Raw genomic sequence first — 25,314 nt, forward strand, 5'->3', positions numbered from 1 at the left:
GCTTTGCTGTCGGGTGGTTCACAGGCGGATGCCGTGGTGTGCAGGGCCTGGGCCTCCCTTGTGCTGTGGTCACGGGGGTGGGGTCGGTCAGGGCAGCCTGGAGATGTGACCCTGCTCAGCAGTGTTTCCCGTGGAACTCGAGCCCCAGCCCCGCCCCCCACAACTGAGGGGCAGGAGGCTGGGGGAGCTTAATGAGTCCCAGGACTCGGGGACCTGTGAGCCTGTGAAGGTGCGTGCCACCGAGGTCCGGTGACACGAGATTTCCTATCGCGTAGAAGTTCTAGAAATGAATTGTAACGCAAACAGTGGAGGGTATTGAAGCAGCCTGGAGGCTGGCAAATAGAACACTCACCGTTCAGCAAATGTTTGAGCACCTACTATGTACTGGGCATTATTCCAGGTAATGGTTATCAGTGGGCAAAACAGAAAAACCCTATTCGGTTGAATTCACATTCAGTGAGGTTGACAAGCGACAGACACAGTGTTTGAAGGGGATGAGTTTTGGGGGTGGGGCAGGTGCGGGGGCCACGGTGCCAGTGGAGCTTCACAGCGGGGCCATCAAGGCAGCTCAGTGAGAAGGCGGCCCTGAGCAGAGCCCAGAGGAATCCAGGGGCCTGGTCTTGGGGACATTTGAAGGGAGGGTCAGCGGCCAGGGCAGGTGAAGGCAGGAACGTGCCAAGTGTTCAAAGAAGGGCCTTGGGGGTAGGGGCGGGGGGGCACAGGCTGTCGTCAGGCCTCTGGTCATACTCGCAGTGGGACCTGGGACCTGAGGTGAGGGGCCTGCTGCTGAGAACAGGCTTCAGGGGTGGGAGCCGGGAGCCCTTGGGTGGTGCTGACTCAAGTGAGAGGCCATCAGTGATCCTTCGGGGTGAGCGGGCGGCCATCCCCACGTGCACATGGATTGGGTGTGGAGTGACAGAAGCCGAGGATGACTGCTTTGGCGCTTGAACATCAGAAACAGAGGGTTATCATCACTGATGGGGAAGACTAAAGCAGAGACGGCTGGAGGGCAGGACAGGAGCTTGTCTGGGACAAGCTGAGGGGGTTTGAGGGGGCTGCTCAGGCGGTGGGGGGCCTGGCCGACTGGACAGTGCTGTGAGGCCGAGGGCCTGGACAAGAAGGCCAGGGCCCCTTCCCAAGTGGAAAACCGGGCCCTGGGCCTCTCGACTCATCCGGGAAGCTTGAGGGCCAACCCTCCTGGAACAACCCCCTGGGCTCTCCCAGGGGAGTCCATGGGCCCAGCTCAGACTGTCCGGCTCCTCTCCTCAGCCCTGGTCTCATGGAGGGAGGGGAGGGCTGTCTCTGCTAGGTCCGGGCTGGTCTGGTCTCTCCCAGATCTGAGTATGTGCCGGACATGTGACTTTCTTCTCACCCGGGTGCTTGTTTGGAGTCCCAGACACACAGTTGCTCTTCTCCCGAGAACACAGTGTGTCCACCCCGCAGCCCCATGGCTACGCCTCACCCTCTTCCCTCCCTGTCCATGTGTCTGCACAGGCCTGTGAGCACTGCACGGGCAGCATCTGGGAATGCCTGGAGGAAGGGCGGGGGGCAGCTTGTCCTCAGATGGCTGGGGGGGGGCGGGGGGGGGCGGCAGGCAGGGGTTGAGTCCCAGGTGTCAGGTGACTGGTCTCCTTAAGAGGGATGGGCAGCCTGGACTGGCTGAAAGCAGGAAGCACTGCCTTGTCTTGGCAGTGTCCCCATGTCCAGAGGAGGACTCAGCTGCACCCATGGACTGCTGTCACTGTCCACCACTCCGGTGCCTTGGCGGCCAAGTGCCCACTTGAAGGCATAGGACTGCAGCGGTGGCTGGGGTTCACCAGGGTCCCCCGCCCCATCTCCGCCTGGTTACAGAGGTCATGGTGGGTGCCCCGTGTGCCCGGCCTCAGCTCTAACTCTCCTGGAGGCTGTGTGCTTGCTGCCCAGCCCCCAACCAACCCCAGGCCCAGCCTGTATGCAGCCTGTCAGGCGGGCACTCGGCACTCCCTCCTCTTTGCAGGTGGACAGACTGGATGCCCCAGAGAGACTGTGGCAGTGAGAGGAGCACATGGTGGCACCTGCCCCTCTCCTGTTTGGTAGGGGGCAGCCCGTAGTCCCTAGTACCCTGTCCCCTGGGGAGGGGAGGAGAGTGGGGCAGTGAATGACATCGCCTGCCCTCCCCTGGCTGGGTTTCGGGCAGGGTGGGATGGATGAGGAGGACAAAGGTCAGTGCTCCAGGACTGCTGGACTGGCATGGCCTCATCTTCCCAGATCTCCATGCCTGGCGGCTGCCCAGCTACAAATACTGCTGTCCCCCCTGCTGCCTGGCCCCGGGCAACAGGCCTGCGCTTGCTCTGCACTGGAAAGCTGCCTGGACGGCCTGGCCGTGAGCAGACAGAGCGGTTGGTGTCCCCTACACAGAGGCTGCAGGAGGGACACAGGCCTGAAGTGTGTGGGCAGGCAGCACGGAGCCTCAGGCCTCCCACACCTGTGTCCTCCATACTCAGGCCCACCCAGCATTAATGTCAGTCTGTTTCTTAATATTTTGATGGGCATGCATGGACGCAGCCCACTGAGCTAAGTAGGTGTCTGTGTGGGGACTACGTTACAGCCTGGCCAGCCCTCCAGGGGCCCCACAACAGCAACTCCCACCATCCCTGAAGCCTCTGTGTGGTCTGGGCTGGCCTGAACCCTGCTCCTTGGACCCCTGGCCACTCGGGGGCAGCAGGAGTCCTCACCCTGGGCCTCTCCTTCCGCAGGCCGCCGCTACGCTGACAGCAGGCCCGCTGCAGGCCCGGCCTGCCGGATTCCCCGCCGGCTCCCTTGTGCAGCTTCCGCGGGGAGGGCCCGGGTGCAGCACCCTCTACGGGTCACTAACCTCCCCAAGGAGCGCGTCACCCCAGAAGCGCAGAGAACCCACGGGAGGCGGGACGCCTGGACGTCATTTATTTTGCTGGAGCCCAGTGATGGCAGCCTCTGAGCCACCCGGAGCCTGGGGCGGCCACTGACTGCCCGAGGCAACTGGCTGTGGCCGCCGCGCCGGAGGTGGACTCCGACCTCCGGGCCCTCTGGCTGGAGCCTGCACTCTTGGGGAGTCGAGCGCAAGTACTCCCAGGCGCAGGGGAACGGCGCCCTGTCCACTCCGCGCTGGCAGAGCTGCCCCCACCCCCCAGGTCACTTCGCGGACCCGCTGAACAGAACGTGTAACTCGCACATTAAATGAAAGTCTGTTTATCCGGGCCGAGCTTCCCCGCCGGTGCTGGCGTGGGCGGGAGGGGCCAGAAGAGCTGCGGGGCCTCTTGTGGGGGGGGCGGGCGGTGAGCAGAGCTTGTCAGGGGTCTTCTCCCCACCGTGTGCGCCGCCCGGAGCCCGGAATCCCGCGGTGGCCTCGCGGCGCGTTGGGTGAGGGGCGGCCCCGCCCTCCCGGTAGGGAGGGGGCGGCCCCACGCGCCCCGGGGGCGGGGCTCCTGGGGCGGTGCCTAGTCGGGCCCGCGCGGCCATTGGCTGGGCTGCCGGCCCACCCGGCCTTAGTTTCCCGCGGGCTCCGGGCGGCCCGGGGGCGGCCCGGGGGCGGGGCCGGGCTCGGACTACACAAGGCGGAGCCCCGGAGCGACGGGGCCGCCCCGCCCCGACCCATAACCGGCGCCGCCGCCGCCGCCACGACCGAGCGCAGGAGCTCGGACCCGAGGCCGCCGCCGGGCCCCCCACCCCGCCCGCCATGGCCGCGCCCCGCGCTCTGGCGGCCGGCGCGCCCGCGCCTGGGAAGGCCTCGCTCACGCACCCGGGGAAGGCGATCCTGGCAGGTGGGGCACGCGCACACGGACCCCGACCCCCACCCGACCCCGCCGCGTTTCCGGGTGGGCCCGGGACACCGGCTCTGCCGCGCTTCCGGGCGGGCCCGGGCCCCTCCGCGTGTCCCCGCGGGCGCCCCGCTAGGACCGCGGGAGGGGCGTGGGCCCGGCACCCGGGCGGCGGGCAAAGTCCGGGCGGGGGCGGGGGAGGGGCACGCTGGCAGGGAGGGGGAGGGGTCTCAGCTCGGTCCGGGTCTCGGTCCTTCCCCGCAGGCGGCCTGGCGGGTGGCATTGAAATCTGCATCACCTTCCCCACCGAGTACGTGAAGACGCAGCTACAGCTGGACGAGCGCTCGCACCCGCCGCGCTACCGGGGCATCGGTGAGTGGGGGCGGCTGGCGGGGGCGGGCAGGCCGGCGGGTGGGGTCGTTGACCGCCCCCTCCCCCAGGGGACTGCGTGCGGCAGACGGTCCGCAACCATGGCGTCCTGGGCCTGTACCGCGGCCTCAGCTCCCTGCTCTACGGTTCCATTCCGAAGGCGGCCGTCAGGTGAGGCGGGCTCGGGGCCCGGCCGCGGGAGGGAGTCCCGGCCCCGCGGCGGCCCCTCTCATGCCTCTGCCTCCCACCCCAGGTTCGGGATGTTCGAGTTTCTCAGCAACCACATGCGGGACGCCCAGGGACGGCTGGACAGCACGCGCGGGCTGCTCTGCGGCCTGGGCGCTGGTGTGGCCGAGGCCGTGGTGGTCGTGTGCCCCATGGAGACTATCAAGGTGGGCAGGTCTCGGTAGGGGACAGGCGTGAGAGAGTGCTGGGGTGGCCGGGGTAGTGGTCTTGTGCCCGGTGGAGAGCATCAAGGTGGGCAGGGGTCTGCCTGGGGAGCCTGGAGCAGGAGGCCCGCTGGAAGAGCCTTCTGTGGACTGGACTCTGTTCTGGAGGCAGTGGGAAGACAAGGTCTTAAAAAACTTAGGAGCACAAACCATAAGGTAACACGTGTTTGCTGCCTAAGTTATGGGAAAAACCAGCAGACATGACGGCGGAGGCTCTTCGGTAAGGCGGCCCTCTTGCTTCTGGGGCCACGTGTCTCAGAGGCCAGGTGAGCCCTTGCCCTGACCCTTGGGAGCCAGCACCTTTGCTTCCCTCTTTCTCAGGTGAAGTTCATCCATGACCAGACCTCCCCCAGCCCCAAATACAGAGGATTCTTCCATGGGGTCAGGGAGATCGTGCGGGAACAAGGTGAGCCACTCAGCCTTCCCCTCAGGTGGGGTTAGGGACCTGGGTCCGGCTGGAAAGGGCTGGCACCTCCCCTTCCTGCCTTGGCGCTCCTGCGGGCTGGGTCCTGGAGGCGTCAGTGTGACCGCAGTGCCTGCCTGCCCCAGGGCTGAAGGGGACGTACCAGGGCCTCACGGCCACCGTGCTGAAGCAGGGATCCAACCAGGCCATTCGCTTCTTCGTCATGACCTCCTTGCGCAACTGGTACCGAGGTGCGTCTGTGCCCCAAGACCCTACCTCCAGGCCTGGTCCTCTGTCCCCTTCTGACCGCAGCCCTCACGCCCATCCAGGGGACAACCCCAACAAGCCCATGAACCCTCTCATCACTGGTGTGTTTGGAGCCATCGCGGGCGCAGCCAGTGTCTTCGGGAACACTCCTCTGGACGTGATCAAGACTCGGATGCAGGTGGGGGTGGGACGGGGGCGGGGCCGGGAAGGGGTGGGACTGGCTGCTGAATGCCGCAGCTGCTGGTGTTCTGCAGGGCCTGGAGGCGCACAAGTACCGCAACACATGGGACTGTGGCCTGCAGATTCTGAGGAATGAGGGGCCCAAGGCGTAAGTGGGGAAGGGGCAGGGCTGCTGTCCCCACCCCAGGCCCCCGCCTTCCACCTGGGCCACACCCCACCTCCTGTCCACCCACCTCAGGCCCTCCCCTTGTCCTGTCCCCAAGGAGTCTGCTCTTTCTGCTCTTGCTCCTCCCTCCGATCTCTGGACCTACCCGCACTTTCCAGACACGCTGGCTTCATCTCCTCTTCACCCTCCCCGCTCAGGTTCTACAAGGGCACCATCCCCCGCCTGGGCCGGGTGTGCCTGGACGTGGCCATCGTGTTCGTCATCTATGACGAGGTGGTGAAGCTGCTCAACAAAGTGTGGAAGACGGACTGAACCCTGGGGTCTGCGCATGGGCTGCCCCCAGCGCCCCCTTCTCACAATTCCAGTGCAGTCGTGCCAAAAGGCCCCCTTCCCCTGTCCCTCACAGTCCATGGCCCAGGGCTGTCCCCTGTGGCCATCAAGTCCATGTGTCCCCTGTGGTCTGTATGACACCACCATGGTGTCCATGTGTCCAGCTGAGACCGGGTGTTCCTCTGGCCTGTGAATCTGTGCCCACTTGTCCACGTGCTTACTCGTGTGCCTGTGTTTCATGTTTCGTGTCCTGTGACCCACTTTCCAGGGTGCCCATGTGGCCTGGGTCATGGCCCTGTAGCCATGGCCTGGTCCCAGCCCGGTGCCTTCCACCCTGGGCAGCAGGGGCATCACCCCGGCCTACCACAGCTGCCTCCGGGCCTCAGCCTGGCCTCACTGCATTCCAGGGGCTGCGTACCCACCGCTTCTCCCGCCACTGGCCTTAACCAGCCCTTGGGCCCTCCCTCCGCCCAGGACAGGGTGGCACCTGCCACTCTCAGGACCACCCTTCCAAGGCAGAATAAACTGGATCCTGTTGCAGCCTCCTGTCCCTGTGTCAACCCATCTGTGGGTGGGCAGTGGTGGCCACGCCTCTGCCAAGGGCAGGCCCACTCCTCACCCGAGGACACTGTTGGGGCCAGGCAGGCTGGTGGGCAAGCGAGCTGTGGCCACAGTGTTAGCCCCTTGGGAGGCCTGGCACCAGGCCAAGGAACATCTGGCCTCCATCCAGCCCTTGCCTGTGGCCTGGGGGCAAGATCCTGCAGGGTCACCTGGCAGGCAACATTGAGTGGGCAGAGGAGAGCTGCCCCACGCTGGTGGCTGCGCCTGGAGACAGTGCTCTCGGGCTCTTGTCTGTCCTGCAGCCTGTGGCCCAGCCCAGCTTACCCCCTCATGGTTTCCCTGTGGTGGTCTGCTCGAGGGGCACTGCTTTGGGATGACCAATTTTTGGTCCCCTGAGACTCTGAGCAGGAGGTCCTTTCTTAATCCTTCACTTAGGCTGGGAGGTAGCAGCCCTGGGGCAGGAAGGGGTGGGCACTTAGAGCCCTCACCCCACAGTTCTGAACCTCAGGAAGGTGTCCCTCTTGCTAAAGACCCCCTATCCCGGGGCCCAGGCACAGCTGGGAGCCCAGCCCAGCATGGGGGCCAAAGAACCCTGAACTGGAGGGCCCCAGTGGCCCAGATCTGGCTGGGAACCACCACCCACAGGCCAGGTGGAGGAGGTGTGAACAGGATGGGATAAGCCAGTGCCCCAGGCTGTGAGGGGGCGAAGGACCTTCCTGTCCAAGGGACTCCACGGCAAAAGCCACACAAAGGGCTTAGCTCAGACTGGGAAATAACCTGCCCGCAGGAGACTCCCAGCAAGCAGGTCCCATTCCTGGAGCTGCTCTTCTGGGAGTAAGTCCCCCACCCCAGCAACCTCACACAGCACCTGGTGTCTGGGGCAGATCTGGGGGCCAAGGGTGGGCTTGAGGGTGCAAGGGAATGTGGTGCAAGGACCAGGCTGTGTGCCCTCAGTGCTCACAGGAGATGCAGGAGAAAGGGCCCAGCAGCAAAGCTTGCCTGTTCACAGGCTGAGGCAAGCCACCTAATCTTCATTTCCCAACCTGTGAAATGAGGTGACACAAGAACCCACTCCAGCGGGCTATGAGGATGGAATGATGTAATGTCTGTAAGGCACTTAGAACAATGCTTTGCACAGAGTGAACCCTCGCGGGAGACTGCTGGCAGTGACCCAGGGTCCCAGGTAGTTCCTAGAGCGGGCAGAGCCCAGGAGCTGGGCCCTGAGGGGACTCAGTGTCCTGGAATTCTGACCTCTAGGAATGGCGTCTGCTCACTGACTGCACCCTGAGTCCTGTCCCCATCCCCTTTCACGAGGAGGAAGGGGACAGGCTACACTGAACTGAAAGAAGGGCATGGGGACCTGTACCCAGGAGGGGCAGGGACCCCTCTCTTGTGCCACACAGCACAAGGTGGACAGCAGGTAGCCCAGCCAGAAAAGTTGGTTGAGCTGGGTCTGTGTCCCCTGGGGCTGTGAGCCTGGAGAAGCCACCAGCCCCAGTGGACCACTGGTCCCCCACCCTGGCCCCGCCCATTCACACGTAGCTGGAATAAGTGGGCAGCCTCAGTTCCTGGAACTGAGACCTGAGGGGGAGGGGGGAGGGGGGAGGGGCGGGGTCTCTGAGCTGAGAGAAGACCAGCAAGGCTGGAGGGAAGTGAGCAGGTGGAGAGTGGCTAGAGAGGCAGGCAGATGCCTGGAGGGGGCCCAGCTGCATTTAACCAAGATCTTGAAGGCTGCAGGGAGGAGGCCGATGGCAGGGGACCTTGCCTTTGCAGCATTGGGGCAAAGGGGCAGAATGACGTGGGCAGATCTTTGAGCAGTAGGGAGGCAAAAGAATCAACTTCCAGTGTGATCCCCCACCAACCTGGACACACAGGCCAGGGCCAGGGAGAGCCCCAGGAGGTGACTGAGTCTGCATATCAGAAGAGAGATGTGATGTGAGCTGAGTGTGGAGACCCCAGGCCACCATATGCTGCCCACAGCCAGAGCCTCTGTGCCCAGCTGGAAGCCACTCAGCCTCAGGCAGCCTTCACCATCTGGCATCATCTTGAGCCTGGGATCATCACAGAATGTGCCCTGGACAATGGCCTGAGACACAGGCCAAGGGAGCACAGGGTGAGGTGGTGGCCACTCCTGGGACAGGGCTTGGCCAACCTCCAGCCCCATCGCAGAGGCCCTCAGGCAGCTGCCCTCCAGGGCCCCCCGCCCCCACTTCCTTGAGGCCTCTCCTCACCCACTATTGCACAGGCGTCCTCTGGCTTTTCCATGTCCTTGTGTAGGTGATGAATGGCAATCAGAGCTTAGTACACACACACAAAGAGTCACTCCTGACAAATGGGTCTCTCTCCTTTTAGCCAACAAAGAGAAATCTGTTTTTCGGGTTGTGCCCTCAGCCTTCACAGCGAACAAAATCTGAGCTGAGGATGCCAGAGTATTTTCCTCGCTGACATTCTACTTCCTACGTGTTCTCAGATTCCCTGGACCAGGATCCTTTGTATAAGGCACAGAATCGGGGGGGGTCTGAGGATCTCCTGCCTCCTTAAGATCTGGCAACAGAGCCAAGGAGAGAGATGCAGGCACAGCGAAGAACTAGCCGAAAAGGACAATGGGAGGACCACAGAGAACACCTAGGATCGTGGACAAACGTAGCCTAGGCCAGCAGAGTGGGTGACCCATGGAAAACATGGTGGTCCCTGGTGTGGCCTTGTAGCTCCCCTCGTCCCACGCCCATCTGGCGAATATCCCTAAGAGTAACCTCCCCTCTGCTCAGATTGGTCTAGGCCCTGACCCCTGACCCTCCCCAACTGTTGTCTGTTGTTGAAGACACCCTATCCCGGGGCCCAGGCACCCTCCCCAACTTTTGTTTCCTCGGCCTGGCCAGCCACTCCCACTTATTCCTCCATTGGCTGGGCCTGGCCCGGTGGCCCCACTTGGCCACAGGACTGTCATCTCCCGAGTGACCTCCAGGGATGGGCCATCCTAGCGCCCTTGCTCAGCAGCCGGCAGTGGCCTGTCGCCCAACCCCACGCTGAAAAGCGGTCTAGGGCTCAAGCTCTCGGGCCAACAGGCCTGTCTGCCCCTGGCGGCCCTCCAGGCTGACCGCACCCTGGAGCCCCGCCTCTAGCCCACTATCCTCGCGGGCCGGGGGAACCCCACCCGACCCAGGGCTGTGATCGGGGAAGTAACGAAACCTCCGCGACCGGGGCCGGGGCGCGGGGAGAGGCTGTGTCCGCGTGCCGTCAGCTAAAGGCCGCAGACCTTCAGGGCGACTCAGCTCCCAGCCTCGGAGATCCGGAGACACTCAGGAAGCTTTCCGGACCCGCTCGTGAGGAAAGAACCGAACTCGCCGGGGCGGGAACCCGCGACGCCGGCAGGGACCTCGGGGTCTGGCCGCACAGAGGGAGCAGCCGACGCTGGTAGGAATGGTGCCGCTCACGCCCGGAATTCGTGCGGCGCGCACTGATGGCGTCACTGCGCGCCCGGCCGGCGCAGGCCCGCGCATGCGCTCGGCCCGCAATCGGAAGGCCCCTCCTGCTCACTGCCGCCAGACCCAGGTCCTCGGAGCGGATCGCCTGTGCACCGACCTCGTCTGCAGCCTCCAACAGTCAGCACTCGGCCGGCGCAGCCACCATCGCCCACCCTCCCCAACGTCCAACGCCCACGCTGGACGCTGCTACGGGCGTTCCTGACGCGCCTGCCTGAGGCTCACCCCTGTGTCTTCCTCCCCGTGCAGCTTTTTGCTCCAAGGTCCCCAGTCTCAGCCACGGGAAAGGAGATAGGGTCGCGGGATGGGACCAGGAGGTCCACCAGCCTCTCCACTGATGGCGCCGCCCAGTCCTGCCTGCCTGGCCATCTCCAACCCAGCCACCTGTTTCCAGCCGTGGGCTCAAGTAAGGCACGGTGGCCATGGCACATCCCCATGGAAGAGGAGGCCAGGGCAGCCATATGGTGCAGGCACATCCCTCTAAGTCCCCCACTTCCGGAGCCTGTCATTACCAACCCAGGAGGAGGAGTGGGGCCTGGGGCATGTCCCTCCAGAAGGCAGCAGTAAACACAGGTGGCACCCCTGGTCAGTGGGCCTCCTGCCAGGACCTTTCCTCCTCTCAGTCAGCCCCACTTCTCAGATGGGAAAACCCAGGCAGAGACAGAGGAACTCTCTGGGATCTATGGAGGCCCAGGTCTGCACAGTCCTCACCTTGCCCCACCTAATGAGGGACCTGAAAATAAGCGGTTGAGGAGGCCGCAGGTGGCATTAAATCAGCTGGCTCAGGGGTCCACACCCTGGGATGGGATTCCAAGGGAGAGATGGAGGGTCTGCAAGCAGTGGCTCCTCCCTGGCCTTGGACAGCATCCCCTTGGTCTGCGACCTGCTTCCTGGCCTTGTGGGATGGGGAGGGGTGTGTACCTTGCTTTGGAACCCGAGCTCAGTGGGGAGGCCGGCACCAAGTCCACAAGGGGTGAACGGAGCCAGACGTGGTGTGGAGGGGAACAGGATGGGGAGGAGCCGGCCAGGAGAAGGGAAGGGGTCCCTGAGGACAGGCAGGGGCTGTGCCCTGACCTCCCGCAGAGGCTGGCAGAGGTGGAGGCTGCAGCCAAGACCCAGGCTCCACTCACACCTGCTGGGCCAGGTGCACGCGTAACCCGTTGGCCTGATGGACCGAGGGGTTCATCCCTTCCTCTGGTTCTCGGGGCCGGGCTTGGCCCAGTCACCGCTGGGGAAACCGAGACCAGCCCGGGGCCTGGACTGCAGAGGTCCCGCGGTCGCTCCACCGAGGGGTCCACTGCGCGCGCGTCCCGCTGACAATTGAGCGGCCAAAGCAGATTAACCCTCGTGCTAATCCCCGCTAATGGTTTCAGAATCCCCGGCGCCCAGTGGCTAAGCTGGCCTTTCTCCGCGGCGCAGCCGGCCCTCCCCGGCGGCCTCAGCCCGCGGCCGCGCGATGCTATCTCGGCCCCGCCACGCTAATCCCCGCGCTCTCTTTCTTCCCAGGCCCGCTCGAGATCGGCCGATTGGCGCTTGATTACGGCTGCTATCGAGGGCCTCTTTGTGCTGAGGGCCCTAAATCCCCTAATTCCGTGATAAAGGAGGCATTAGCGGGCGTTTGCTGCTGAGAAAGGCACCGGCATGAAAGAAAGCAATCAGGGGAATCCTGATGGCCTCGCCTGTCCCTCCAGGGAGGGGGCGGGAAAGGGAGCCCGGGTGGGAGCTGCGGGGAGAGGGAAGGTGGGGGCCGCTTCCCACCTCCATCCCGAGTCCGCCTTCCCCAGCCCCGAGCTGCGCCCAGGACCCCTCCCCGCCCCCACCCTGGCTGCACAGGAACCACGCTCCCCGCCTCCCCTCTGGCCTCACCTCCGCAATTGCTGGGACCTAACCCCCAAACCGGCCCTGGACCTTGCTGGGCCTACCTTGCGCTCCGGCCTCTGACTGTCCAAAGCCCGTGGTTCCTCAGGACTTACCTGCAGATCCATTCCCTTGGCCCCTGATGCTCCTCTGGCCCCTCCTCACCCCCCGGAGCCCCTGCCCCCCATCTGCCCCTGTCTCTTGGCACTGACCAGCGTTGACCAGTCCTGGAAGCAGCTGGGTCTGCTCTTTAGTCCGGGAAACAGAAGGGAGGGCAGCCGGGAGCGACTGGGATTGTGGAGGGAGCGTGTGCAGGGGGAGGGGGCCTGAGACCCCTGGCAGCGGGCAGGTGGGGTGCGCAGGGAAGGCCCCTCTGCAGAAGCCACGCTGAACCCCAGGATGGGGCTGAGAGCACTGGGTTGGCTGCGAGCTGGGCGCAGTGGCGGAGCTGACCCAGAGCCTGGGCAGCTGGAGGAAGGAGGCAGAGGCCAGCTGGGGCAGGTGGACAGAGGTGTCAGAGTCCAAGGGCTGGGGGAGCACGGAGATGAGGCGGCTGATCCTCTTATCCTGAGCGTTTGGAGCAGGGGAGCGCCGTGATTGGATCTGTATGCAGAGCGCACCTGAGCCACCACAGCAGGCTCACTTTGGGGAGGGTCTCAGGCCAGGAGAGTAGCCGGGAGTAGGTAGAAAGGCCGTTGTGGGGGCCCAGGTGGCCGGCATCTGCATTGGCATTGAGGCGGGTGGCAGAACTGGTGAGATTTGGGTGTGGCAGTAGGGGAGTGTCCAGCACTGCATGCAGTTTGAGGCTTGGGCAGCTCTGAGGGCAGGTGGGTGTCATGGAGGCACATGGGTGGCTGGGCCACTTACCTGGGTGGGCAGGTGTGCATTTACCACGGTGAACAGAAGTCTAGGTGTTGTTTATCTAGGTGGCGAGGTGAAAAGGCAGGCCGTTTACCAAGGAGGACCAGTGTGTGGGTGTGGACCAGCAGATGGTGTTGTGGACCCCTTCAGTGGTCAGCTCACCCATCCTGCTCCTCTTGAGTGTTAGCGAGCAATGGTGCACAGATGCCTCCACCTTGGAATGTTGCCCTGGGTGATGGAGCCACCTACACAGCAGACAAGGACTGACCGGCATAGGGACTAAAAGGCTCGTCCCTGCTTCCTCGAGACAGTTGAAATCTGAAGCAGCCTGTGTCTGCCCCAGTGCTTCCCTGGGGGGTTCCACGGACCCAGATGCCTTGTCGCTTAACACTCCACCCCTCACCCAGCTCTGTCCTGCTTCCAGCGTGACCACCCGTGTCACCCTGTTCATCAGTTTCCCAGGAGGCAGGACTCTCAGTGTGCAACTGGGATGGTTAGTCCCCCTATGCTTCTGTTGTGTCCCCCCAAAAAGAGATGTTGAAGTCCTAAGTGTTGGTACATGTGTTGACCCTCCTTCTAGTTTCTACCTGTTCATATCCAGTGTTTTCAGTTTTTTAAAAAATATATTGTTCAGAGTTTATCATTGTTATCCATAGGAGGATTAGTCCAAAGCAAGTGACTCTACTGTTAAGAGAAGTGTAACTCTGCTCACTCATTTTAAATATCTTTTGAGGCTTATCTAAATTACTAGATACTGTTTTTTTGTTGTTTGTTTTTTTAATTTGTTTGTTTGTTTGTTTTGGCCATGCTGCGTGGCACGTGGGATCTTAGTTCCCCAACCAGGGATTGAACTGTGCTAGGCATAATAATGGTCCCCTCGAAGATGTCTACATCCTGAGCCCCAGAATCTGTGAATATGTTACCTTACATGGCAAAAGAGACTTTGCAATTGTGATTAAGTTTATCATCTTGAGATAAGGAGATTATTTCTGGTGGGTCCAATGTAATCATGAGGGCCCTTAAAAGTGGAAGAGGGGGCAGAAGAGGTCAAAATGATGCAATAGTCAGAAAGACTTGACCCACTGTTGCCGTCTTTGAAGATGGAGGAACAGGCTATGACCCTTGAGAAACTGGGAAAAGCAAAGGGATGGGTTTTCCTTCATCTATGAAAAAAATAACCTTTGCTGCATCTATGAAAGACCTACATCTATCATCATACTTAGTGCTTAAGGACTGAGTTGTTTCTCTCTAAGACTGGAAGCAAGGCAAAGATGTTTGATTTCTCAATTTTTATTCAACGTTCTACTGGAGGTCTAGACATTTCAATAACACGAGAAAAAGAAATGAAAGCCTGGAAATTCCCTGGCGGTCCAGTGCTTAGGACTCAGCACTTTCACTGCCGGGGCCCAGGTTCAATCCCTGGTCGGGGAACTAAGATCCTGCAAGCCATGCTGTGCCGAAAAAAAGAAAGGAAGAAAGGAATGGAAGCCATAAAGATTGTAGATGAAGAAGTAACACTAGCAGATAATATGTTCATGTGATATCATCGTTTACATAGAAAGCCTTAAAGTATATACAAAATTAAATTGAGGTCTATAAATTAATACATGAAATCAGCAAGGTTGGATTGTATTTCCCCCAAAAAAATATGTTCTACAAAGGGCCAATAGGCACATGAAAAGATGCTCAACATAACTAGTCACTAGGGAAATGTAAATCAAAACCGTAAGCTACCAGGAAGTTCCCTGGTGGCCTAATGGTTAGGATTCAGCGCTTTCACTGCAGAAGCCTGGGTTTGATCCCTGGTTGGGAAACCATCCCGCGTGCTGCCAAAATACCAAACAAAACAAAAACATAAGCTGCCACTTCACGTCCATTAGGATGACTACAATTTTTTTTTTAAAAAAGGGAAAATAACAAATGGTGGTGAAGATGTGGAGAGATTGGAATTCTTGTGCTTTGCTGGTGGGAATGTAAGATGGTACTGCCGCTATGGAAAACAGTTTGGCAGTTTCTCAAAAGTTAAACATACAATTATCATGCGATCCAGCAATTCCATTCCTAAGTATCTACCCTAAATAAGTGAAAGCAGAGACTCGAGCAGATACTTGTACACCCATGTTCACAGCAGCACTATGCACAATAGTCAGAAGGTAGGAACAACCCGAAATGTCCATTGATGGATGAATGGATTTTAAACTGGGATGTATACATGCAATGGTACTCAGCCATAACCCCTGGTTGTCAGGGGCTGAGGGTAGGAGGAAATGGGGAGCTAGCATTTAATGGGTACAGGGTTTCTGTTTGGGATGATGGGAAAGTTCTTGAAATGATAGTGATGATGATTTACAACATTGTGAATGTACACTTAAACATGGTTAAAACGGTAAATTCTATGCTATGTATTTTTTACCACATTAAAAAACAAAATAATAGAAGAGCAAAAGACTGAAATCACCAGACCCAAAGGAGTGTCACGATCCCTTGCTCAATTTCCAGCCAGTTCTCAGATGCAGACCTCGTCTGCTGAAGTCTCCTCCTGTGAGGAAGGATCCGGCAACACTGTGGAGAGTGTTTGTAGGCTTGATGCCCCTAATCCTCTGCAAAGGTACGTTATGTCCCTTTCCTCAGGTAATTTTATGCTGGAGAAGAGGAAAACCCAGGCCATCTCAGAGCCGTTGGATACAGGCTCCATGTTAACACTGGTCCCTGGGACCCAGTGTGCTGTCATGGCCTCTCCATTGGATTGGGAGTATAGAGAGGGCAGGCGATAAATGGAGTACTGACCCAACTCCATCTCACAGGGGACCCCGGGGGGCTCCTAACCTACCCACTGGCTATTCTCCAGTTTCTGAATGCATAATTGGAATAGACATATGTAACATTTGGCAGAACTTCCGCAGTGGTTTCTGATCTTTAGAGTAAGACCTATTTTGTAAGTGAGAGCTCCTGAACTGCCCCCTACCAAGATGAAAAACAATGCTTCCTCTTAGGAAGAATAGCAGAGTCGAATGTCATGGCTAAAGACTTAAAGGATGCAGGTGGTGGTATCTAGCAAACCCATGATTTAGTTCATTAGTCTAGCTCCTGAAAAAACCAGATGGATTGTACAACACTTCTTGGTAATAAAACACTCAACAAACTTGAAATAGAAGGGAACTTCTGGGCTTCCCTGGTGGTGCAGTGGTTAAGAATCCGCCTGCCAATGCAGGGGACACGGGTTCGAGCCCTGGTCTGGGAAGATCCTACATGCCGCGGAGCAACTAAGCCTGTGAGCCACAACTACTGAGCCTGCGCGTCTGGAGCCTGTGCTCCGCAACGGGAGAGGCCGCGACAGTGATAGGCCCGCGCACCGCGATGAAGAGTGGCCCCCGCTTGCCGCAACTGGAGAAAGCCCTCACACAGAAACGAAGACCCAACACAGCCAAAAATAAATAAATAAATAAATTTATTTTTTTTAAAAAAAGAAATGTTATTCTACATTATAAAAAAAAAAAAAGAAGGGAACTTCCTCCACCTGATAAAGGGCATCTATTAAAAAAATCCACAGCTAACATGATACATTATGATGAAGACTGAATCCTTTCCCTCTAAGAGCAGGAACAACATGAGAGTGCCCACTCTCACCACTGCTGTTCGGTGATTTATTGGAGGTTCTAGCCAGGGAACTTCTTAGGAAAATGAAGCAGAAGGCACCAGTGTTGTAAAGGAAAAAGTAAAGATCTCTGTTCACAAATGACATTACCCTGTATGTAGAAAACCTTTAGAATCCACAAAAAACTATTAGAATTAATAAACAAATCCAGCAGGTTGCAAGATACAAGATCAGTGTACAGAATCAATTGTATTTCTATACACTTGCAGTGAGCAATCTGAAAATGGAATTAAGAAAACCATTCCATTTATAATAGCATCAAAAGGAACAAAATACCGAAGAATAAATTAAAGAAGTAAAAAATGTATACTCTGAAAATTACAAACATTACTGAAAGAAATTATAGATGATCTCAATAAATGGAAGACATCCTATGTTCATGGATTGGAAGAGTTAATGTTGTTAACATGGCAGGGCTCCCCAAATGGAGCTACAGATGCAATGTAATCTCTATCAAAATTCCACCTGGTCTCTTCGAATAAACTGATAAGCTGGTCCTAAAATTCACATGAAAGTTTGTGGGAACCATAATAGCCAAATCAATGTTGAAAAAAAGAACAAAGTTGGAGAGCTCACACTTCCCAATCTCAAAACTGACTGCAAAGCTACAGTAATCAAGACAGTAAGGATAAATGTATAGATCGATGGAGCAGAATTCAGAATCCAGGAGTAAGTCCTCACATTTATGGTCAATTGATTTGCAACTGGGGGATGGGGAACAATTCAAGGAGGGAAAGAATAATCTTTTCAACAGATGAGACTGGGACAACTGGATATCCAAATGCAGAAGAATGACATTGGATCCTCACCTAACATCATACATAAAAGTTAACTCAAAATGGATCAATGTAAGAGCTAAAACTAGAAAACTTGTAGTTTATAAAACTGTAAAACATCAGGGTTAATCTTCATGATCTTGGATTTGGCAATGTCTTCTTAGAAATGACACCAGAAGTATAAGCAAACAAAGAAAACAATTCAACTTATTCAAAATCTTAAAATCTTGTGCTTCAAAATACACCATCAAGAAAGTGAGAAACCAGACTTCCCTGGTGGCACAGTAGTTAAGAATCGGCTTGCCAATGCAGGCGACGCGGGTTCGAGCCCTGGTCTGGGAAGATCCCACATGCCGCGGAGCAACGAAGCCCGTGCGCCACAACTACTGAGCCTGCGCTCTAGAGCCCGCGTGCCACAACTACTGAAGCCTGCGTGCCTAGAGCCCGTGCTCTGCAACAAAGAGAAGCCACCACAACAAGAAGCCCGCACACCGCAACGAAGACCCAATGGAGCCAAAAATAAATAAATTAATTAATTTTTTTAAAAAAGTGAGAGACCACCTACGGAATCGGAGAAAATATTTGTACATTATATATCTGATAAGGAGAGGGGGATGGCGCCAGGTTACAGCCTTGGGACCATGGCAGCCGCAGCCTGTCCCACTAGCCTTCCTCTCCCACTTACATCCAGAAAATGTGCCCAACCAGAATCCTGGGGAGGTTGACTTCAGTGCACTTAACGTGAGAGTGGGTGGGCTGAGGGCAGCAGGGCTGCAGGAAGTGCCCCAGCGGTGTGAGCTGGTGACTTGCAGCTGCCCCTTCCCTGGAGCATCACTGGTGGGAGCTGCCTTGCCCGGGAAGGCTGTGCACCCCGACCTCAATCAAGGGGGCCCCAGACCCCCTGGGCTAGAGTGGAACCAGCCTCCCCTCAGCACCCACCCCCACTCCCTCGGATGCTCCCCCACCACAAACACTGATTACATTGCCATCACTCCAATGTCGCCTTTTTCAAAGTGTCCAATACATGGAGTCACACAGTATGTAGCCTTTTGAAAGTTGTTCTTTACTAAATACGATGTGTGTGAGGTCCATCCGTGTTGTTGCGCGTGTCGCTGTCACTCTGGGCTTCTCCCTGGTGTGCGTGGACCCCGGACCCCGGCGTGTTCATCCATTCACCAGCTGATGAGCGTCTGAGTTGTTTCCCAGCTTTGTTGATAATGACTAGAGCTGCTCTAAACATTCATGGGCAGCGTCTTGTGTGAGCACAAGTTTTCATTTCTCCAGGGTGAATCCCAGGGACAGAATTGCTGATACATGCGGTAGGTGTAAATCTAACTCTGGCTGCTTTGTTTTGAACATCTCTTTCTCCTTCCTCTGTAGGGAGCTAGAGGAAGCCAGGAAGCTCCTTCAACACCCCCGCTGGGCATCTCCGTAGCTACATCATCTGCCTCACCAGGTACATTTCCTATTTCCTGTTCTATGACAGGTGACAATATTGCTAAACTTCTTGCCACTCCACAACAAGGGTCTCCTTCCCTCCATCTTCCAGTACATTCTCCTCACCTTCCCTAAGACCCACCGTCAGTCTCAGCAGGGTCCTTCCCACTCCCCCAACCCCCCACTGCCTGGTCACAAAGCCAGTGCCCATGGTTTAGGGTTTGTATCTGCAGCATTGCATTCCAGTACCAGGACCTGTCTGGTTACCTAGAGCCCATGATAGCCACCTCACACTCAGTGCTGAGGACACCACAGTCACCTCCTATTGTTGCCTCTCGCCGTTCTCACTTTCCCTCTCCTGCGATTGCAGTCGATGGTGGCTGGTACAGAAGCCACCGGAAGGCTGACTGACTCACCCCTTGGCGGTGCTCCATACTGGCTGTTGGCTGGTCCTTCAGCTGGAGCTGCTGGCGGGAACTGCTCTCCATGTCCTCTCCTTGTGGCTGCAGGCGCCTCCTCGCAGCGTGGTGGCTGAGCTCGGAGAACAAGCATCCCAAGATGAGAGAGAGAAGCTGTGTCACCCAGCTGTAAGACCTGGCCTCAGAAATCACAGTGTCACTTCTGCTGCCTCCTAGTGGTTAGAAGCGAGTCACTAAGCCAGCCCACGTTCAAGAAGAGGGGATTAGATTTCACCTCCTGAAGGGAGGAGTGTCAAAGGATTTGCTGACATCTTTGAAATGCATCACGGTGGGCCGCTTATCAAGGTGGACTGGTGGAGACATGGGGTGTATGCAGAGGTGGACAGGTGGAGAGATGGTGCATCTACCAAGGTGGATAGGTGGGTAGGCAACCCATTTATCAAGGTGGGGAATACCAAGCAAGGGATGGATTTTGAGATCTTGAGTCTGCCCCAGGCATGGTGACTGGGAGATGTTCATTGGTGGCTGAAATGGGACATGGAGCAGGTACTTAGGGAGATGAGAGCCTGGAGCAGAGGGAGAAGTCAGGCTGGATGTATCAGCTGGGGAGTCTTTGGCACAGAGGTGGTGTCTGAAGCTTCAGAAGTGGGGAGGGATAAAGGAACAGCCAGGGCCCAGCCTTTATGACCACTGACCCTGTAGCCCCCATCCTTGAGGAACTGACTTTGATGGGTAGTCGACCCCCAGGTGCCTCTCTGATCTAATGGTGAGCACATGGTTCTGCGAGGGAAGTTGGCTGGGAGAGGTTTCCAGGGTCACCCAAAGGGACCCGTGGGAAGAGATGGGAGCTCTGGGGCAGTGGCAGCCATCTTGCAACCATGAGGTGGCCCACTCACAGAGGTGGTGGCTCCTTCACAGAGCTTCCAGATTAACAGATCCTGGGCAGCCGGTGTCAGGACTCTTATGACAGTTGAGTCAGCAGGTTCTGTCACTTGAAGTCCAGAGTCCTCACTGACACCAGAGTGGAGTCAGCAAGGGAGCCTGAGGAAGGGTGTGTGAGGTGGGAGGAGAAGCATGAAACCGTGTGTTGCCCCCCTAATGGTACCTGCCATTCATGGAGGCCCCTGCCCAGCGGGGTTCTAACCTTGCACACAGTAACTGGTTGAGCCCTCCAAGCACCTGAGAGTTAGGTCGCTATTATTATGCCAGTTTATAGATTGGGAAACTGAGGCACGGCGGGGGGTGGTGGTGGTGAAGGAACCTATCCCACAGCCAGGAAGTGACAGCTGGGGCAGAAGCCAGGCCGTCTGCTGCTCTGTCCTTTGAGCCACACAGTAACTTTTCAGAGGTCCAGAGAAGGCCTTCAGCAGAAGTCCTGGCCAGCTGTCCGACACTGCTTAGATGAGGATGAAACGGTCTTCCTGGAATTGGCAAAGTGCAGGTCACCGACAAAGTTGGGCAGAATGACCAGGAGGGATGGTGTGGACGGAGCTGAGGAGTGGGGGTGTGGACACAGGAGTCAACTCTTGAGAAGAATGGCTGTGATGAGGGTGGGGAGGGGGTGGTAATGGTTTGGGGTGGATTCTGGGAAGTACCGGAAAGCAGATGATAAGTTTCCCCAGAGCACGTAAGTGGGGCCTCCGATGGGGCCCAGGAGAAAAGACAAAGAACTGGGGGCCCAGGGCAGTGGGGCTGCGGGTTTGGTGATGAGCAGAGATAGCTTCCCGCCCGCACCCCCGTTTCCTCCACGAGGTTGAGACCCGGGCTCCTAAGTATGTGTGTGGAGGGTGCGGGGGAATTTGGGCCGAAGTGCGGTGGGAACGCGGGGTTGCCGAGGGTATTGGGCCCCATTTGAGGTTGAAGCTCAGGAGTTTGGGGGCCAGAAGACTGTGCAGTCTGGGGTGAGGGCGGTTCTCCAGACTTGCTCCTCCGCCTGGTAGGTCCCCGAAGGGGACAAGGAACCAGACCTGGCCGCGGTGGCTACAGGACCGGGGCACCCAGGAGTTGGGCCAGGAGGCGGCCCCGCGCCCAGGGGCTGCCGTGGTCCGGGCGTCCTCGAGGCCTTGCCCCCGCCGCAGTGTTGGACCAGGGGCGGCGGGCAGTGGAGGCGGGCCGGCGGGCAGTGGAGGCGGCCCTGCGCGCGTCTGCCAGCCCTGCGAGTCGGGGGCATGGACTCGCGGCGCAGGGCTTCCTGCGACCGCTCCCGCCCGCCACCGCCGCCGCCGGGGATTAGCACGCTCCTGGCCGCGCGGCGGGATTAACCTGCGTGGATGCGGCGCCCGGCTCGGGGATTACGGCGCGCCCCCCCGACGGATATATTCCCGCGGCGGCGGCGGCGGCGGCGGCGGGCGGGAGGAATGGCGGTGGCGCGGGGCGCGGCGGGCCGCAGGGGTCCCGGGCGGCCCTGCCCCTTCTCCATCGAGCACATCCTCTCCGGCCTGCCCGAGAGCAGCCCCCCGGCCCGGGCCGCCCGCCCGCCGCCGCCCGCCGGCCGCCAGAGCCCCGCGGAGCCGGGGCAGCCTGGGGCGCCCGAGGCCGTGCCCTGCGCCTGCTGCTGCTGCTGCGGCCCCCGCGCGGCGCCCCGCGGGTCCCCGGAGCCGGCCGCCGGCCTGGGTGAGTGGGCGCGGGGCGCGGGAGCTGGGGGACCCGGGGCGGCGCGGGGGGAAGCGGAGCCCGGCCCCCAGCCCGCGCCTCACCCCGCCCTCGTCCCGCAGGCGCGCGGCTGCCGTGGCCGCTGAGGCTGGGGCCCGCGGCGCCCTTGCCCTTGGCCGCACCCACCGGGGGCTCCGGGGCGCCGCCCGACGCGGGCGGCCCTGGCCCACAGCGGCGCACGCGGCGCCACCGCACCATCTTCAGCGAGGAGCAGCTGCAGGCGCTGGAAGCGCTCTTCGTGCAAAACCAGTACCCCGACGTGGGCACGCGCGAGCGCCTGGCCGGCCGCATTCGCTTGCGCGAGGAGCGCGTGGAGGTGGGTGCCTGCAGCCTTGGAAGAGCCGGTCCCGCGTGGCGGGCGGAGGCGCACAGGCCCCGGGAAAGCAGGGGCGCCGGGTGGGTCCCGGGCAGCGGCGCCTGGGGATGGCGCGGGAGGAAGGGCGCGGGCTGGAGCAGAGGTCGGGCTCGTTTTCTTTTCCTTAGTTTTAACCCCCCACCCCCCGCCCATGGCAAATGAGGCGCGCGTTTCTGTTCCGGAATTTGGGGAACTCGGAAGAGCGCGAAGCTGTTGAAGGGGCGTCCCGGGCGCCGCCGGACGGAGGCGGCGGTGGGAAGGGGCGGGCGGGGAGAACGCTCCCGGTGGGAAAGGGGTCCCGGTCCCGCGGCCCGAGCCCCGGTCTCCATCGGCAGTGGATGAGGGACGGTGGCGCAGCCGCTGCGCGGGGCCGGCCCCGCAGCCCACGTCCGTCCCGAAGCCCCGGCCGGTCCACTTGGGAACCGCGCGGGACGCGGGTCCGGGGCTGGGCCTGCCTGAGCGCCCCTCCTCCTCCTCAGGTCTGGTTCAAGAATCGCCGGGCCAAGTGGCGACACCAGAAGCGCGCATCGGCGTCCGCGAGGCTCCTGCCGGGAGCCAAGAAGCCCCCGAAGGAGAGCTGCTGACGGCTGCAGAGTTACTCCTGGGCTCGGTGGCACCCTCTGGGGCCGGCTCAGGGAGAGGACAGACCTACCCTAATAGGAGTTGGGAGAGGACGCCAGCCTCTAACCTGGTGTCTGCCCAGTTGCCTGCGTCCTGGAGCTCAACGCGGGAGCCCCTCTGCGTGTGTCCCCGCGCCCCGCGCCACCCGCCCCGCGGAAGGAGAGCACACCGATGCTCCGTGCTCCATGCCCCTTCCCTTCCAAGGGCGAGTGGGCAGGAGGGCCGGGGAGACTCGGGGGTGGGATGCGGGGCACAGAGCAGATCAACTTCCTCAACCCCCCACCACACCCCAGGAGGCACCAAGCCACCCCAGGACAGGAGCCACCCCTTGTCAACAGTGACACCCAGCGTCCTCCTCCCCACCCACTTCCTGCTGGCCTCAGTCATCTCAGCAGGGATGCAGCCCCCTTGACTGGCCTAGAACCCTCCAGAGGCTGGGCGGGTGGGGTCTCTGCATCCTGGGGCTGGTGCCAGGGGCCTGGGCGTCCTGACCCACTGAATAAGAAGGCTGGGTGAGGTCATCTCCAGAAGTCCCTTTCCCGCTGCTCAATCTTGTGAGTCTTGTGTGGCTACTGAGAAATAAACAAGCTACTACAAGCTCTGAGAAAGCAGTCCAGACTTGAAGTCCTCCGTGGCTCCACTCCACACCCAGCTGGGACCTGCCCCTCCTCTCCTTCCCAGGGAGTGGGGGGCCGGATTGTCACAGCCCGGTGAGTCCTCCGTCCCTGTGCCAGGGTGGGCCCAGCAGAGCAGACTGCCCCACAGATCGTGGCCCGGCACCCTGCACTGGCCTCTAGGAGCTGCTTCTTGGGTGGGGGTCCTTGGTTTCCTCGCTCTGGGGTTTCCATGCAGGAGTGTCTGCCTCCCTCACAGCAGCCAATCTCTGCCACCCTGTGGGGCGGGACCAGGTTCAATTGGGAGAATCCCCCCCTCCACTGCCTTGGAAAATGCTGTCCCCTCCATCATCCTGGCCCCAGCAAGAAGGACAGCATGAAAACAAGGCCTCAGTTCCCCAAGTTGGCCTGTATGGTGGGCGCGAGGTACCTAACACCCCCCTCACCTGGCGTGGGGACTTTGTTCTGCCTCCTCACAGGTCCTGGAGGGATGCGGGTGGGTGTCTGGCACGAGACACAGTTCCTCCACAAAAGGTGCAGAAGCCAGGGCAGCTCCTGGGCAGAACTCTCTGAGGCAGGTCAGCTCAGAGAACACAGAGTGCGAGGGGTCCCTGGGCAGGACAGCAGCTCTCGCTCACCCTCCAGGATGCACACTTCCTGCTGTCACAGAGCCCGTTTTCCTGAATCCTGGCCGTATCCCTGGAGATGGCACAGCCTGCCTGTGGAGCTTCCCCACGGCTGGGACACCCTCATCCCCCTGGTCCCAGAAAGTTTGCCCTCGTTGGCTGAGTGGCTTTATGTCGTGGTGTGGGGCACCCGTGATCAGTGCTCTGCTTTCAAGGGACCAGTAGTTATGCTGCCCTCCTGGCTTTTCCCTCCTCTCCAGCTATCTTGGGCAGGCTCGCCCCGCAGCTGCCTGTAACACAGGTGTCCTTGGGCCAAGCCCAGACTCTCCCCTCTCATATCCATTCTCACCCTGGTTTATCTCATCCACCCTCAGGCTTGAGTCCCATCTCCGTCTCACATTTACATCCCAGCCCAGGCCTCTCCCCTGTGCTAGGCAGTTATGTCCAGCTGTCCCTTTGATGACTCCACCTGGAAGCCCAGGGCTCCTCTAGGTCACCTTGTCCATGGCAGGATCTTTCCCTGTGCCTCCCCGGCACGTGAGCCAGAGAGCTAGGGGCAGGCGCCCTGACCCCTCTTCTCCCTCACCCACCAAACCCAGGCCAACGGCAAGTCGATTTTACCTCCCCAAACAATCCCAGAATCTGCCTTCTCCCCAGCTTCGACTGCACCAGCCTGATGAAAATCGCTGCCATCTCTCACCTTGACCGTTGCAGCTGCCTCCAACTGGTCCACCTGTACCTACTCTAGTTCTTCTGTGATTCATTCTCCATAAAAGTCAGGGTGCAACTCTGAACATGCCTCTCCCTTGCCTACAGCACTCCCAGGGCTCCCACTGCTCCCAGAACAAAGACAAAACTCCTCGCTGTGACCCATGACCCATGACCCACAAGCCCCGTGCAGCCTGGCCCTGCCCCTCTGGCGTCAGCTCCCACCCCACTGCTCCTTGCACTTTGTGTATCCAAAGGTCTCCTCCCACTGGAACTTTGCACATGCTCTCCCCCTCCACCTGGTCAATGCCTGTTCATCCTTTGGATCTGCAACCACTTCCTTCCTGGGGAACTTTCCCTGACTGCCCCCTAGGTAGGCTGTCCCCTAGGTAGGCTACCACCTAGGTAGGAGGTCTGCTGGGTAGGATGCCCCCTAGGTAGGATGCCCCCTAGGTAGGATGCCCCCTAGGTAAGATGCCACTTGGGTAGGATGCCCCCTAGGTAGGATTCTTTTTTTTTGCACCTGCCCGCTGCTGTGTTATGCTTGTTTGTGGGATGATCTGATTAGTGTCTGTCTTCTGCATTCAACTCTCAGCTCCACAAGGGGAGGAATTATACCATGGAGTCCCCACTGAATTGTACTGAATCGTTCTGGGGCAGAAATTATTTGACATAATTTACAACCTTTTGGGAAGAAATGATCTTCCCTGAGAAATGCTTAGACAATTTTCTTGTCCATTTCAATGAGGA

General features: G+C 59.3%; 2 protein-coding genes across 2 annotated transcripts; both read left to right on the forward strand.

The window, feature by feature from the left end:
* The first annotated feature begins 3,425 nt into the window (after positions 1 to 3,425).
* On the forward strand, positions 3,426 to 6,488 carry SLC25A1 (solute carrier family 25 member 1). The gene is made up of 9 exons (XM_057527278.1): positions 3,426 to 3,779; positions 4,041 to 4,148; positions 4,217 to 4,316; positions 4,399 to 4,537; positions 4,916 to 5,000; positions 5,144 to 5,248; positions 5,327 to 5,442; positions 5,519 to 5,592; positions 5,808 to 6,488. The coding sequence occupies exons 1-9, from the start codon at positions 3,695 to 3,697 to the stop codon at positions 5,920 to 5,922; spliced, it is 927 nt and encodes a 308-aa protein (XP_057383261.1). The 5' UTR covers positions 3,426 to 3,694; the 3' UTR covers positions 5,923 to 6,488.
* Positions 6,489 to 21,258: 14,770 nt separating this feature from the next.
* On the forward strand, positions 21,259 to 23,053 carry GSC2 (goosecoid homeobox 2). Its single transcript, XM_057526203.1, has 3 exons — positions 21,259 to 21,601; positions 21,703 to 21,956; positions 22,475 to 23,053. Exons 1-3 carry the CDS (start codon positions 21,259 to 21,261, stop codon positions 22,577 to 22,579), a joined length of 702 nt encoding a protein of 233 aa, XP_057382186.1. The 3' UTR covers positions 22,580 to 23,053.
* The last annotated feature ends 2,261 nt before the right edge of the window (positions 23,054 to 25,314 follow it).

This window comes from Balaenoptera acutorostrata, chromosome 13 (genome assembly GCF_949987535.1).
Source record: "Balaenoptera acutorostrata chromosome 13, mBalAcu1.1, whole genome shotgun sequence".
In the NCBI taxonomy this organism is placed as follows: Eukaryota; Metazoa; Chordata; class Mammalia; order Artiodactyla; family Balaenopteridae; genus Balaenoptera; species Balaenoptera acutorostrata.